Source organism: Pteropus vampyrus, unplaced genomic scaffold (genome assembly GCF_000151845.1).
Source record: "Pteropus vampyrus isolate Shadow unplaced genomic scaffold, Pvam_2.0 Scaffold45, whole genome shotgun sequence".
Lineage (NCBI taxonomy): Eukaryota > Metazoa > Chordata > Mammalia > Chiroptera > Pteropodidae > Pteropus > Pteropus vampyrus.
In genome coordinates, this window is record NW_011888826.1 from 1,583,067 (window position 1) to 1,598,763 (window position 15,697).

The following is a 15,697-nucleotide window of genomic DNA, read 5'->3' on the forward strand; positions in this document are numbered from 1 at the left end:
ATGTACCACTTCTTCTTTATCCATTCATCTATTGATGGACAACTGGGTGGCCTCCATATCTTGGCTATTGTAAATCATACTGCAATGAACATATGGATTCACATGTTCTTTCAAATTAGTGTTTGTATTTCTTCAAATAAATGCCCAGAAGTGGGATTACCAGGTCCTTCTTTGTCTCTTGTTATAATCTTTGTTTTAAAGTCTATTTTTTCTGGTATAAGTATTGCTAACCCAGCTTTATTTTGTTTCTTACTTATTTCATGAAATATCTTTTTTCATTCTTTTACTTTCAGTCTCTGTGTGTATTTTGATCTGAAGAGGGTCTCTTGTAGCCAGCATATGTAAGGGTCTTGGTTTATTATCCATTCGGCCACACTATATCTTGATTGGAGCATGTAATCCATTTACATTTAAAGTAATTGTTGATAGATATGTGGTCATTGCCTTTTTATTATTGATATTTTTTATCTTTTTCCCCCCTTATTTTTCTTAAAGAAGTTCCTCTAACATTTCCTGTAATACTGGCTTGGTAGCCATGAACTCCTTTAGCTTTTTCTTGTCTGGGAGCTCTTTATTTGTCCTTTGATTCTAAATTATAGCTTTGCTGGGTAGAGTAACCTTGGTTGTAGATCTTTCCTTTTCACCACTTTGGATATTTCCCGCCAATCCCTTCTGGCATGCAAAGTTTCTGTTAAGAAATCAGCTGACAGTCTTATGGTATCACCCTTGTATGTAACTAACTGCTTTTCTTTTGCTGCTTTTAAGACTCTCTCTTTGTCTTTAACCTTTGGCATTTTAATTTTGATGTGTCTTGGTGTGGACCTCTTTGGATTCATATCGTTTTGGACTCTGCACTTCCTGGGCTTATATGTCTATTTCCTTCACCAGGTTAGGAAAATTTCTCTGTCATTATTTCTTTAAATAAGTTTTCAATTCTTTGCTCTTCTCTTCTCTTTCTGGTATCCTTATCATGCGAATGCTAGTATGCTTGATGCTGTCCCAGAGGCCTTTTAAACTATCCTCATTTTTTTGGATTCTTTTTTCTTGTTGCTATTCTGATTGGGTGTTTTTGGCTACCTTATCTTTTAAATCTCTGATTTGATACTCTGCTTCATCTGATCTATTATTGATTTCCTCTAATATATTCTTCATTTCAGTTATTGTAGTCTTCATTTCTTACTGATTCTCTTTTATGTTTTCCAGCTTCACCTTTGTTTTCTATTTCTTTGTTAAATTTCTCACTGAGTACCTCTACTCTTCTCCTAAGTTCATTGAGCATCACTATAACAAGTGTTTTGAACTCTGCATTTGGTGGATTGCTTGTCTCCATTTTGTTTAATTCTTTTTCTGGAGCTTTGTTCTCTCATTTGGGACATGTTTCTTTGTCTTCCCATTTTGTCTGCCTACTTGTGTTTGTTTCTATGTATTAGGTAGGGCTGCTGTGTCTCCCAGTCTTAGTAGAGTGGTTTTATGTAGTAGGTGTCCAGTGGGGCTCAGTGGCACAGTCTTCCCTTGTCCCCTGAGCCAGGTGCTCCAGGTGTGTCCCTTGTATGGATTGTGTGTGCTCTTCTGTTGTAGTTGAGCATTGGTTGCTGTTTGCTCATCAATGGGAGGGATTGACTCTTGGGCTGATTGGTTGTGATGACTGGCTATGACCAATGGAGGAGCTGTTGTACAGGGGTGACCCTACAGAGCAGAATTCACTTTGGCAGGGCTCTGGTGCCTGCTCTGTCTGCCCTTTGGGTGTGTCGTCCTTATATGTAATCCCGGGTGGTGTTCCAGCTCAGACCAAACCCGGCTACCAGGCATGCACGCCAAGGCAACCTAGGAGGAGCCCTGCTGCAGGCCAAGTTCAGCTGCAGCCTGTGCTCAGCCCGGAGCCACCTGGCATGAGCCACTAAACAATTCACAGATGGCCACCTCCCACACTGGGCTTGGAAGTGCCTCAAGAGGCCAAGCTGCAAACCAAAGCTGCCACTATTGCTGGGCGGACTACTCAGCAAGAGGTACAGGGCATGCCAAGGCCAGATGATGCTTGTTTAGGTTTTGTGAACCTGTGAAAGATTTTAGGAAATCTGCAGTATGAGCCAAGACAGGCCATTTGTATGGAAAATCCACTGGAAGCAGCTTGGGTTGGCCTACAAGTTGGGAGGGGTGTGGTCTCAGAGAATCACCAGGGTGAGAGGACTTGTGTTAGCTACATTGCCAGAGACTCAACTATGGTACCACCTGGGTCCGAATGCCAGGCAGGGGAAGGTTCAACAAAGAAACAATAGCTTATGCCAGCACTTCTGCCTGGGAGAAAGCTGCCCCTCCAGCCCTTGCCCTAAAGCCAGACAATTCAGTTTCTCCTTCTATGTCCCTGTGCCTTTTGAGCTGCTGCCCCAGTGCTGGAGCTCAGAGCAAGTCAGTCCAACGAAGTTCATGCAGGGCCCTTTAAGAAGAGCACCTGGGACTCCCAGACATTCATCTCACTCAGCCACAATCTCCGCTGGTTTTCACACAGAAGTTATGGGGACTTCTCTTCCTGGCACTGAGACCCTGGAACCCTGGGTTGGGGAACCTGCTGTGGGTCTGGGACACCCTCGTTTCTTCGGAGGGACCTCTGCAGCTGAGATATTTCTCCCGATTCTCAATCACCACATGCGGGAGTAGGACCAGTCGATTTTGTGTTTCCACCCCTCCTACCAGTCTCAGGATGGCCCCTTCTGTATGTCCCTATGTAGGGCTTCTATTCAGCCAGACCTCAGGTGACTCCCAATGATGGCTATTTCGTAGTTTAGTTGTAATTTTAACGTGGTTGTGAGGAGAAAAGCACAGCATTTACCAAGTCCACCATCTTTACCAGCCAGACATACCTTTATTGTGCTTTGCTTTAGGTACTTCACAGATAGTGCATTTTTTACAAATTGAAGGTTTTTGGGAACTCTGGATCAGACAGTCCATTAGTGCCATTTTTCAAACAGGCTTAGATCATGTTTCCTTTAGCAATAAAGTTTTTTTTTAATTAAAATATGTACATTGTTTTTTAGGCATAATGCTATTGTACACTTGATAGACTACAGTATAGTGCAAACCTAACTTTTATATGCACTAGGAAACCAAAAAATTCATATGACTCTTTATTGCCATGATCTAGAACCGAACCCGCAATATCTCTAAGGTATGTCTGTAAACACATCTCAGAGATAAGTACACACATCTCCTCTGTTTATTCCCTACTTAGCAAAGCTTTGTGGATGGGCCCCACAGCAACTAAAGTCTAGGAGCGCTAGACACACACACCCCTCCCCCAGGAGACACAGGTGGACTATGACCCTCTGTTCTTTTGAGTCAGGCCAGATTGATCCAATGGGTCACCGGTACATTAATATTTTTACCAGTAAGTCATCAGTTAACATTTCTTGAGGTTGTAGAGAAATATTAAACAAAATATTACCAAATGTAATGAGCACAAACATTACTTGGAAGAAATGATCAAAGCATTTGGTATTACTAATTTCACACATTTCCCAATTCTATAATAAAATCAGCATGTGCAAGCTGAATTTAGCCCCATTTATTTAAGACTTTCATCTGTGACCATTTTCCCAGGAGGTCACATGTTCAGAATGATATATTGTTTTGAAGTTTTCAGTTGAAGAGAGAGCTTTATGACCATGAGCACCATCTGAGGATAACATGCATTTAATTATATTGACACTTTTGTTGCTGGCTTGAAAAATGAGCACATAATCAGCAAATAAAAGGCAGGTTATATTGCTTCCTTTTTTGTTTTTGTCTTTTAAAAAAAATGCTGAAAACTGACTATTTTTAACAACTTAGTAGTGTATTAAGGTCTAGCTTCCCTTTTCCCAGAGTTGTAATTTTGGAGAAGAAAGCTAGGCATCTTCCATCATTTGTTGGTCCCTGGGGGAGTCCAAGCTTTGAGATGGGGAGCAATCATCTCATAGCATTGTTTACAACACTTGAGATTGGCAAGGTAAAGATGTGGAGGGTGTGAGGGACAAGAAGCAAAAGAAAGTCTCCTAGGCACCATGACCATTAGCCTGAGCCAAACTGAGAGATAAAAGAAGTCTGCCTCCCTCTCTCCTATACCTCTCACCTTAGACCCTTCCCCAACATCCCAGGCATACCCTAGGCTCTTTATTCTCTCATTCTGGCCTGGTTTCTCCTATTAGGAAAAAAAAATAAAGTTTTCAGAATCATTTGCATTTAAATGTAAACAAGTTAATATATTTTTCTTACTCACAAAATCTATGGGGAATACTAATATTAGATCCAAAGGAATCAACTCCCAATAGTGTAATATGGGGCACTTAAGATATGAGCGGAAGAGAGAACTGGTGTTTGGGGATGTTTCTAGTCCCTCCTCAGAAGCCACATTCCGGCCTGGTCCAAATCCCAGCCCCATCTGGCACCGGCTTGTACTGTTCATTATTGAGAAGCTGCAGCATTCCTGGTGTCCTCCCTTCACTTCAAAGCCTCCTCTTTTTCTATGCAGTCTTGGCCGAAGGCCAAGTTATAACTCTACTTGATTCATCTATCAGAAATTGGCTGTTTTTTAGATACATGAAATCATAGGAGGAGGAAAAAAACAAATGCCTTTGGGTTTTAGAAAATCAGGGCAGCAGAAGGCTCACTACATTTAAAAATTTCTTCTCACTGAATCAAGGTTCGGAGCTCACAGCCCTTCACCTCATGCCCAGATACAATAACCATTCTGAGGAGTCCAAGAGCGAGATGGGCTCTTCTTTCCTAATGCTTTTTAGAAGCAAGACTGAAGAGAGTGAAAGAATAGTAAATGGTGACATCTGGTGGAAATTCAAGCACTGCAGGATTTCAAACTGGTAAAACTCAAGGTTCCGTTGTAACTGAAATCTCATTACTTGAAGAAAATCTTTTCCCAACTGAAAAAGTTCAGTAATGTGAATCCTTTCAGTATACACAGGTACAAACTGTCCCCAGGCAGTACGATGACATAAAAGCAATGTCTTTAGAATGGCGAGTACTGGTTTTTGTAATTCAGGTCCAAATTGGGTTTAATTCTCTGTGTTTGGTTTTACCATCTATAAAATTAAGACAATTAATACCTGTCACATATAATTTCATTAGGTTTTTTTTAAATTAGATATTTTGAATTTTAAAAAACAATCTGCATCCCTGGGTCAAGGCTTCCCATTCATCCTGTGCTGCCATTCTAGGGAACCTCTGGAACCCATGTGCTTGATTTGTAGCCAGTTTATCCCTAGTTATTTCCATCTACAGGTAGAGCCTCATACATACTGGGCACATGGTAAGAGCCCAGTCGATACTGATTGGCCAATTGATTAGTAGATAGAAATGCATTATTTCCTTGCTTCATTCCCATCACATGGGTGAAAACTTAATCAGAGATATTAAGTTTTCTTTTGACTTCTTTAAGCTAAAGTCATTTTTAAAATCTTTCTTTAGCCAAATATCTTGTATGCATTGAAGGAAATTAATAATAGTTATGAATCCCAAATGGCCCCAAAATGTGTAATTTAAAGGCAGTGCCAACCTCCAGCTTCCCCTGGAAAAACACCCCTTTTAAAATGCCAAGCAAAGCAATCCAATTCAGTCAAGTCCAACTCAAAGAAATCAATGACCGTTAACAAGCTCTCCTGGCGACCAGGCTAAAAAGGGAGAAAACCTTAGAATGACAGGGCCCTGCACAGTCAGAGTGAGGCTCTCACAAAGCCTGGTTCATTAGGAACTATTGGAAAAGCAACAAAACCTATGCACCTTCCTTAGCCCTGTCACAAATTGTCCACTTTGGATGGAACAATGTCTTCCCTTGTTCTGGCCATCTTGTTTGCTTATTTTGTGCTCTACCAGTGTGAAATTGGTGGATCTGGCCTGAGGCTGATAGGGGATGGAGAGACCTGCCTGTGATCCCTTTCATGTCATGCCTTCTCTGAATACCCATTTTAACAAACCTTATTCCAATGAGGCTTGCACATGGAATTGTGGCAGCTTCTATCCCACAGTTCCTTGTCTATTAGAATTTAAGAAGAGATGAGATATAGTGTTTAAAATCGTGTCTTTTAAAAAAATCTTTTTATTAGGGAAAATGTCAAACACATAAAAGTAGTGCATAATAGCGTAATAAAACCCTGTGTACCCACTGCCCAGCTTCGATAATTATCAACTCCAGATCATGTCATTTCTGAGCTCCTTTATATAACAAATATTGATTGAATACACATTATGTCTCAGTACTGTTTTAGGTTTTTGAGACATAGGTCTGAATAAAGTGAATTCCTGACACTCACAGGACTTAGAGTCTAATGCACAACAGACTACACTATACAGTGCAGGAGGTGTTTTGATAAGAAAAAGTAGATAGGTAGCTACCCAACTGGGAGAGCTTCCCTAAGGAAATGGCATCTAAGCTGAGACTTGAGCACTAAGTAGGAGATTGCCCAGGAGGAAGAGAGGAGGAGCAGACTGAGAAAGGGGCATGATTTGGGCAGAGGGAGCAGTTTTAAACAAAGTGCCAAGAATAAGAATGAACAAGGGAATTTTAGAAACTGAAGAAACCTTAATATGATTAGAGCTTCGAATACAAAGGAATAATGAGAAAGATGGGTAAGTAAACAGAGGGAAGATCAACAAATCAAAAAAAAGAAAAGGTCATATGCCATATTATGTCTTGTAGAGAAATGAGGGGCCAATAAATAGTTAGGGAGAAGAAAGTAACATGATCATATTGGCCTTTTAGAATGATCACTCCATCTGCAGGATGGTGAATGGGTTACAGTAGACACAGGTGCTGCGTTTGCTTGAGGCAGGAACTGTTTAAGGAGGCTGCTGTGATTTAATTAAGAGAGCTGAGGAAGTCGCTGTGGGGATGTAGATTAAGTGCATGCTTGGGGAGGCAGGCTGGCTCTGGAGCTCTCCTGGGTGTTCTGCTCTGTTATGCTTTAAAGTAGGGCCAATGGTTGGTGTATGTATGTGTGTGTCCCAAGAGGAGGTAATGGAGAGTGCTTGTGTCAGAGAATGAGCACCATACTGAACCCAGAAGTCAGCTCTGTTAGAAACCCTAGAGACCATCTTTACTAAATCCCTTTGTACAGAAAAGGAAACTGAAGCCCAGGAGAATACAGACTTATCCAAAATCACAAGGGAAACTTTTGTAGGGCCTCCATCGCCTGACTCTGCCGCCCCTTCCTCCATCCAAGGCTTTTCCACTGCTTTGTGGTTTTGCCAACCTTCTCCCTTCATTTCACTAGGCACCTTAAGAGAACAGCAGAACCCAGAAAAAATGTTAAGATTCAAATGACATCAGTGTTGGAAACATATATGTGTGTATGTGCATGTGTGTGTTTCTCTTAAGAAAGAGAAGACTTGATTATTCTGAACGGTTCCATTCCTTGAATTTTTCATGCATGCATTTTTCAAGCTTACATTTGTTTCCATCAGCTCTTAGGATATTGATGAAAGGGTTTTTCATTTCTCATAGTTACTGACATCAATCTTTAAAAAGCTTTAGGATGAAATATTATAATATGAACCATTGTTGACCTGTTCTATATCTCCTTAAGAAAAACTGTATGTAAAGTAAAAAATTGATGTATGACTTACAATTAGATTACACCATGATTGTCAATCACTTTGGAAAGCTTTGCTTCACCAAGATTATAAGCTTTCTTAAAATAAATGGAATTTGGCAACTATACAGAGTTTCAACTACATTGCATTTCATTTTAGAATACAGTAGTAATAATCTGGACTCTATAGATTTAATTCACCAAAGATATCTGACATTATGAGGCAGATTCTCCTAAAGACTTCACTTGGTGTATGTTCTTTACTAAAACGACGGGAGCTTCCATAATCTCTAGTGCTCTGGTAGTGCCTAAAATATTATTCCTTAGTTTTAGGTAAATTGGGCTATTATAAAAGCTGTAGTATCTTTTTAGGACCTCAGAGCACTAATTAATTTACTAAGTAAAGTGGAGAATTACGAGCCATGTAATTAACTAACCTAGTAGTACTGATAGAGTTGAAGTCTGTAATTCAATGTCCAAAGGAAGTTTAAAAGCATAACTAGTCACTGAATTCTCATTACTTGCTGAGTATGAGAAGAATGAGAAGTTGGAAATTTGGTCTTAAGAGACTTAATGTTGTTAAAGGTATTTAATGATAACTAGAAACTACCATAGGCATTAGGAAAATATGAGTCAACAGTATCACTGTCATCGATTACTGTCATCTGCATCAGTAAATAATGACCCAGTCTCCTGGATGTGGGGGTCACAAAGCATCACAGTCAGGAGGCATAGGTTGGTGGTCCAGTTCAGCTCCTTACTAGTCCTAACAGAAATCATCTAACCTCACTGGTCTGCAGTTTCCTCATTAAAAGCTTGGGCAGGGGGGTGGGGGTGGGGGATGGGGGCAATGATTAGTGAAATAACATATATGAGAACACTTTGTAAATGTACATCAGGGTAAAAAATGTCAATTATTTTTATGGTAAAGATAAACATGCAAAATATAGTGGGGATTGTGTTAGGGTTCTGCCACTATTCCCTATGAATAGCTTATTTGGTTAAAAAAAAAAAAAGCAGGGGGAATGGATGAAAAAGGTGATAGGAAATAAGAGGTAAAAACTTTCAGTTATAAAATAAATAAGCCGTGGGGGTGTAATGTACAGCACGGGGAATATAGTTAAGAACACTGTAATAACTTTGCACAGCTCACACCTTGAAAGGTTTTGAGAGTCACATTTAATTGTGGTAAAATATAAGTAACATAAAATTTACCATTTTAACTATTTTAAGTGTATAATTCAGTGGCTTTAAATACATTCACAAGGTTGTGTAACCATCACCACCATCTGTTTCCATAACTTTTTCATCAAATCGAATATTCTTCATCCATTAAACAATAACTCCCCATTATCCTCTCCCCCTAGCCTCTGGCAACTACTATTCTAGTTTCTCCCTGTATGAATTAGCCTAATTTTGGGTACATCATGTTAATAGAATCATAAAATATTTATCCTTTTATGTCCGGCTTTTTTTCATTTAGCATAATGTTTTCAAGGTTCATCTATGTTGTAGCACGTATCAGAATTCCATTCCTTTTTGTGTCTGAGTGATATTTAAGTTTGTTTTTTAATTAATTCCTCCAGCAAATATTTATTGAGCACTTTGTTAAGGGCCAAGCACTGTTCTGCACTAATGATATAGCAATGAAGAAAATCATACAAATAAACAAGTGAATATATAGTATGTCAGATGGCAATAAATACTCAGAAAACTAAGGACAGCAGTATAGGGAAAGATCTTAGAGATGGGACCACTCATATGGTACCTTGAGGGCAAGTGTAAGGACTTTGAATTTTACTCTGAAATAAGAAGCCAATAGAAAATTTGAAGTTGCGGACTGACGTCATCTGACATACATTTTGAAAGATAACTCTGGCTTCAGCATTGAGACTATACTATAAGGGAGAATGGGGCAAATTGGGAAGTAGAAATACCAGGTAGGGGGCTTTTTTAATAGTGTAGGTGAAAGATGATAAGACCTGTACCAGGGTGTATTGATCAAGGTTCACTAGAAAATGAGAACCAACAGGATGTATACATTATAGATAGATGATGATAGATAGATGATAGATAGATAGATAGATAGATAGATAGATAGATAGATAGATGATAGGTAGATGATAGATAGATAATAGATAGATAGATAGATAGATAGATAGATAGATAGATAGATAGATAATAGATAGATAGAGAGAGGGGAGGGAGAGTAAGGGAGAGGAGGGGTGGATTGACTCATATGATAATAAGACTGACAAATCTGAAATCTGCAGGGCAGAACATTGGAAACTCATTTAGGGTTTCTGTTTCAATCTGGTGGCCAAATACCTTCTGAGGAAGAACCTGTGCCACACCATTTTCTGACTTCTGATGGCTTGCTGGCAATCTTTGTCTTCTCTTGGTCTGTAGATGCATCACTCTGATCTCTGCTTTCATCTTCACATGGTGTTCTCCCTGTGTACCTGTCTGTATTTAAATTTCCCCTTTAGATAAAGATACCAGTCATATTAGATTAGGGGCCCATCCTACTCCAGCATGACCTCATCACATCGGTAACTAATCACATCTGTAACAACTTTATTTCCAAATAAGATCATATTATGAGGTACTGATGGTTAGGACTTTAACATATGAATTTTGGAAAGACTCAATTCAGCCTATAACACTGGGTGGTAGCTGTGAATATGGGAAGCAGTTGGATTTGACTGAAGAGTGAAAGGAAGAGAAGATTCAGGGATATTCCAATGTTTTTGACCTGAACAAAATTATCAAGTTACCGGAGTTCAGGTCACTATGGTAGAGTGAATAAATGCTGTGCTTGCCTCCTCTTATGACCACATCAAGATTACAACTAAACTACAAAACAGACATCATTGAGAGTCACCTGAGGTCCAGCTGAACGAAGGTCCTACAACAGGGGACATGCAGAAAAGGCCACCTTGAGACTAGTACAAGGGGAGAAGACATGGAACAGGCTTGTCTCAGACCCTTGTGTGGCTCTTAAGAATCAAGAGGGATATCTTGGCTGCAGAGGTCCCTCTGGAAGAGCGAGTGGTCCTTACCGCATACCCAGGCTCCCCAGGCCAGGGTTCCAGTGCCACAAAGAGAAGTCCCCACAATTTCTGGCTGTGAAAACCAGTGAAGATTGTGGCTGAGTGAGACAGAGGGCAGCTGAAGTTGTAGACATTCCTCTTAAAAAGCTGATGCATGGACTTACTTGCCAATGTACTCACTTGTTCTGACTCCAGCACTGGGGCAGCTGCTCAAAAAGTGCTAGAGACATACAGGGAAGAAATGCATTATCTGACTTCAGGGAGAGAGCTGGAGGGGCAGCTTTCTCCCAGACAAAAGTGCAGGCAGAATACATGTTTTTTGTTGTTGTTGTTGAGTCCTCCCCCATCCCAGCATGCAGAGGCAGGCAGCCACCATATCTGACTCTCCATCAACCTGGCTAACAATGGTCACCTGAAACTGGTGATGCCCTGAGACCCTGCCCCACACAACTTGTAGGCCCATGCAACCCACCTCTAGTGGCTTACCATACAAATGGCTTTTCTTGATTCATTCTTCAGACTTTCATAAAATCTCTCAAAGATTCACATACCCATACTAGCAGCATCTGGCCTTGGCATGCCCCATACCTCTTGCTGAACAGCCGCAAGCCTAGCATTAGCAGCAGCTGGCCTCAGTTCACAGCTTGGCCACTCGAGGTACCTATAAGCCCAGGACAGGTGGCAGTCATCTGCAGATTTCTTGGTGAATCTTTCTAGGTATCCCTGGGCAGGACACAGGCTAAGGTTGAACTTGGCCTGCAGCGGTGACCCTTCGGACCGAAGCCGAACAACCTGAGGCTGCATCCGAGGATGACACACCTAATGGGCATGTGCCAGAGTCCTGCTAAGGTGAACCCTGATCTGTAGGGTCAGCCCCTCACCAGCCAGTCCTCACAAACAATTAGCCCGAGAGTCAGTCTCTCTCACTGATGTGCAAACAGCAACCAAGGCTCAATTTATAACAGGAGGGCACACTCAATCCATGCAAGGGACACTCTTGGACACCAGGTTCAAGTGAGCAGGGCAGACAGCACCACTGGGCCATAGGACACCTACTATATAAAGCCACTCTTCTAAGACAGGGAGACATAGCAGCCCTACCTAATATGTAGAAACAAACACAAACACAAGGTGGCAGCAAACATGGGGAGAAAAGAAACATGTCCCAAATGAAAGAAGAGAACAAAGCTCCAGAAAAAGAACTAAACAAAATGGAAACAAGCAATCTACCAGGTACAGAGTTCAAAACACTTGTTATAATGATGCTCAATGAACTTAGGGGAAGAATAGAGGAACTCAGTGAGAAATTTAACAAAGAGAAAGAAAACATAAAAATAGAAATAGAAAACATAAAAAAGAACCAGTCAAAAATGCAGAATACAATAACTAAAATGAAAAATATATTAGAGGGAATAAACAATAGATTAGATGAAGCAGAGGATCAAATCAGAGATTTAGAAGATAAGATAGCAGAAAATACCGAATCAGAACAGCAAAAAGAAAAATAATATAATCGAGATAGTTTAAAAGGCCTCTGGGACAATATCAAGCATGCCAACATTCACATCATAGGGGTATCAGAAGGAGAAGAGAGAGAGAAAGGAATTGAAAACCTCTTTAGAGAAATAATGACAGAGAAACCTCCATAACCTGGTGAAAGAAATAGACATACAAGCCCAGGGAGCTCAGAGAGTCTCAAAAAAGATGAACCCAAAGAGGTCCACACCAAGACACATCAAAATTAAAATGTCAAAGGTTAAAGACAGAGAGTCTTAAAAGTAGCAAAAGAAAAGCAGTTAGTTACATATAAGGGAGCTCCCATAAGGCTGTCAGCTGCTTTCTTAATAAAAAGTTTGCAGGCCAGAAGAGATTGGCAGGAAATATTCAAAATGATGAAAACTGAGGACCCACAACCAAGATTACTCTTCCCAGAAAAGTTATCATTTAGAATCAAAGAACAGATAAAGAGCTTCCCGGACCAAAAAAAAAGCTAAAGGTGTTCATCTCCATCAAACCAGTATTCCAAGAAATGTTAGAGGAACTTCTTTAAGAAGAAAAAGAGATCAAAAATATGAATAATAAAATAGCAATAACTACTATCTATCAATAATTACTTTAAATGTTAAGTGGATTAAATGCCCCAATCAAAAGGGTGACTGAATAAGAAAACAAGATCCTTACATATGCTGCCTACAAAAGACTCACTTCGGATCAAAAGACACACACAGACTGAAAGTAAAAGGATATAAAAAGATATTTCATGAAAATGGAAACAAAACAAAAGGCTGAGGTGATAATATTTATACCAGATAAAATAGACTTTAAAACAAAGGCTATAACAGGAGACCAAGAAAAACAGTAATTGGGTATTTATTTGAATAAACCCAAAACACTACTTTGAAAGGACATGTGAATCCATATACTCATTACAGCATTATTTACAATAGCCAAGATATGGAGGCAACCTTGAGTATCTATCAATGGACAAATGGATAAAGAAGAGGTGGTACATATATACAATGAAATATTACTCAGACATAATAAAGAATGAAATCTTGCCATCTGTAACAACAATGATGACGTAGAGGATATTGTGTTGACTGGAGTAGGTCAGACAGAGAAAGACAAAGGCCATATGATTTCACTGACATTTGGAATCTAAGGAACAAAATAGACAAAAGAGAAACAAACTCATAGGCACTGAGAACATTTTGATGGTTGCCAGAGGGAGGGGGGTTGGAGATGAAAAAGGTGAAAAGAAGTACAAATTGGAGTGACAAATAGTCATAGAAATATAAAGTATAGCATAAGAAATATAGTCAATAATAATGTAATAACTATGTATGGTGTCAGATGGGTACTAGATTTATTGGGGCAATCACTTTGTAAATTATATAAATGTCTAATCACTATATTGTACACCTGAAACTAATATAATATTGTATGCCAACCATAACTGAAAAATTTAAAAAAAAATTTAAGTATGAGGTGAAGACTTTTTAAAAAATCAAGTTCCCATTCACTGAGATGGTGAAGACTGCAGAAGGAGAAGGTTTGGAGGGGGAAATCAACAGTTCAGTTTTGGATATAATTCAAATAAATATATGGACATATGCAAATGAAGACCCACTTCCTATCCTAAGCCTCTCAATTGGTTAGCAATAGCAGCAGGGAGGCAGAGAGCCCAGTTATCTCTGCAAGAACAGACAGAGCCTACAAGTGACTTCCCTCCCCAGACATACATGTTATCAAAGTAGTCCTCATTTCTGGTCCACTCCACTTCATTTACTAGCCCCACCTTCCTCATTATCATTGCTCCATTACACAACTTCTCCTTATGATACCTCCATATAAGCCCCAGGCATAACTACACTTTAAAAGTTATTTAAAAAATGGATGAAGTCAGAACTAATTACAAGCTGCAGATACTCTTTTTAAAAGTTGTACTTCTGCTAGAACATTGAGATTCTAAGTGAAACTTAATAGGAACATGTTATCAATAGTTTAGCTTTAAGTAATATTAGCCTATGACTCTAATATCCATGGGCTGTTTAGCTTATTTAGTGTTGCTTTCTAATCTGCATGATTTATAGTCAGGACAAGAGTTTTCAGTCACTGTCATTTAGATTCTTAGATCCGAGTAGAATTTCTTTTCCAAATAATAGGAAGTAAAAATATATACTATAGCTAAAACACAGCCAATAAAATTTTTTAAATAAAGTTCAGGAAAAAGTAGGTCATCTCATAAAATTAAATCTAATTTCAAATTCCAGTCTAACTGTGATTTTAATTTTAAAGGCTCTCAGAAATTTGGGGTTAAAAAAAGGAGTTTAATTCTGCTATGGACATTTTCTTTATGAAATGTTACTTTTTAAGGGTGAATGAAAAATTTCAATTTGCCTTTCAAGGAGTGAGACTGTTTATATTGATTTGGGGTATTGCTTTTTTCTCCTCTGCATGGTCCAAAAGCCAGCTAACTTGATTAATTAAGGAAGTGGATATTCCATCAGAATAAAGTATTCCCTAAGTCATCTGATCCCTAAGGAGCGATACTTTCAGGAACACAGATTCCAAGGTGATTCCATTTTGTGGCTGGTGTTTTTGAAACTCTTAGACTGTCATCTAGAATCTGGGTTAATAGAAAGATAGGACCCTCTGGAGTGATCAACACCACCTGCAGCTGAAGGTCTGTCCTCAGATAAGTTTTCCTAGATCGAATTTTGTGGCTATATTGATTCTGCATAACTCTTTCCTTGCCAAAAGGGCCAAAGGAAGATGATGGATTTCAGCACCTCTCCACCTATCATGATTCATTAGAACCAGAATTGGGGAGGGGCTGCTGATCTGGAGGGGAAAGACCAATTTGGGGAAGGTGAAAGGTGAATGTCTCCGGATGAGCAAAGGAGCCAGAGCTCTGTGTTTCTGGGACTGAGTCTGAGACTTTAATTCTGCCTGAATATTTCCACTATTTCTCACACAAGAGTCTCTGTCTTGAAGCATGGGACCGAAGCAAAATGCCTAATGAAGCATACAGGGGAAAAAGACTTGGCAAGAAGGGCTGGGGCAGAAGAGTGGAGAGTCAGATTACAGGTTCATCCATTCTCACAAAACCATTTGCAAATTTTGGGACCCACGAAAGGTCCATGAAGCTTCCTTCGGGCCCCCAGGACTAGGGCGTGCGTCGCAGAAGTGTGCCTGACGCTTTTCAGAGTTTTCTGCTTTGTTCAAGCCCTTACGTGAAGGCTGGTCTGGAAGGTCGTGGGTGGACTTAGTCAAGCTCTGGGTCACCGGTGACCTAGCTGCTTCTCTCTTGATTTCCGTAAGTGTAGAGTCCGGGCCTCGTTGATCACGTCCCTAAGGTTCCTGCTGTCGCCGGGCACCGCGCTCAAGGCACACGTGGCAACGGCCACTGGCCCATCGTCCCCTGCAAGTGCACACGGAGTTAGCTGCCCAGGTCCAGCCGTCCCGAGGCGGATGAACGCTCTTGGCGAGGACGGAGTCCCCATCTCAAACCCAAACCGGAGGGAGGCGCCCCTGTCCCGCTCCCCCCCCACCCCGCCCCGGCGAGAC

At 40.2% G+C, this 15,697-nt stretch overlaps 1 protein-coding gene across 1 annotated transcript in view; it reads left to right on the forward strand.

Annotated features, from left to right (window-relative positions):
* The window catches only part of RGS20 (regulator of G protein signaling 20), a 95,640-nt gene that overhangs the window by 17,797 nt on the left and 62,146 nt on the right, over window positions 1–15,697 (forward strand). Inside the window, exon 3 of the mRNA XM_011359201.2 lies at window positions 6,375–6,397. Within this exon, the coding sequence (XP_011357503.2) occupies window positions 6,375–6,397 (23 nt within the window). The remainder of the gene's footprint in view (window positions 1–6,374; window positions 6,398–15,697) is intronic.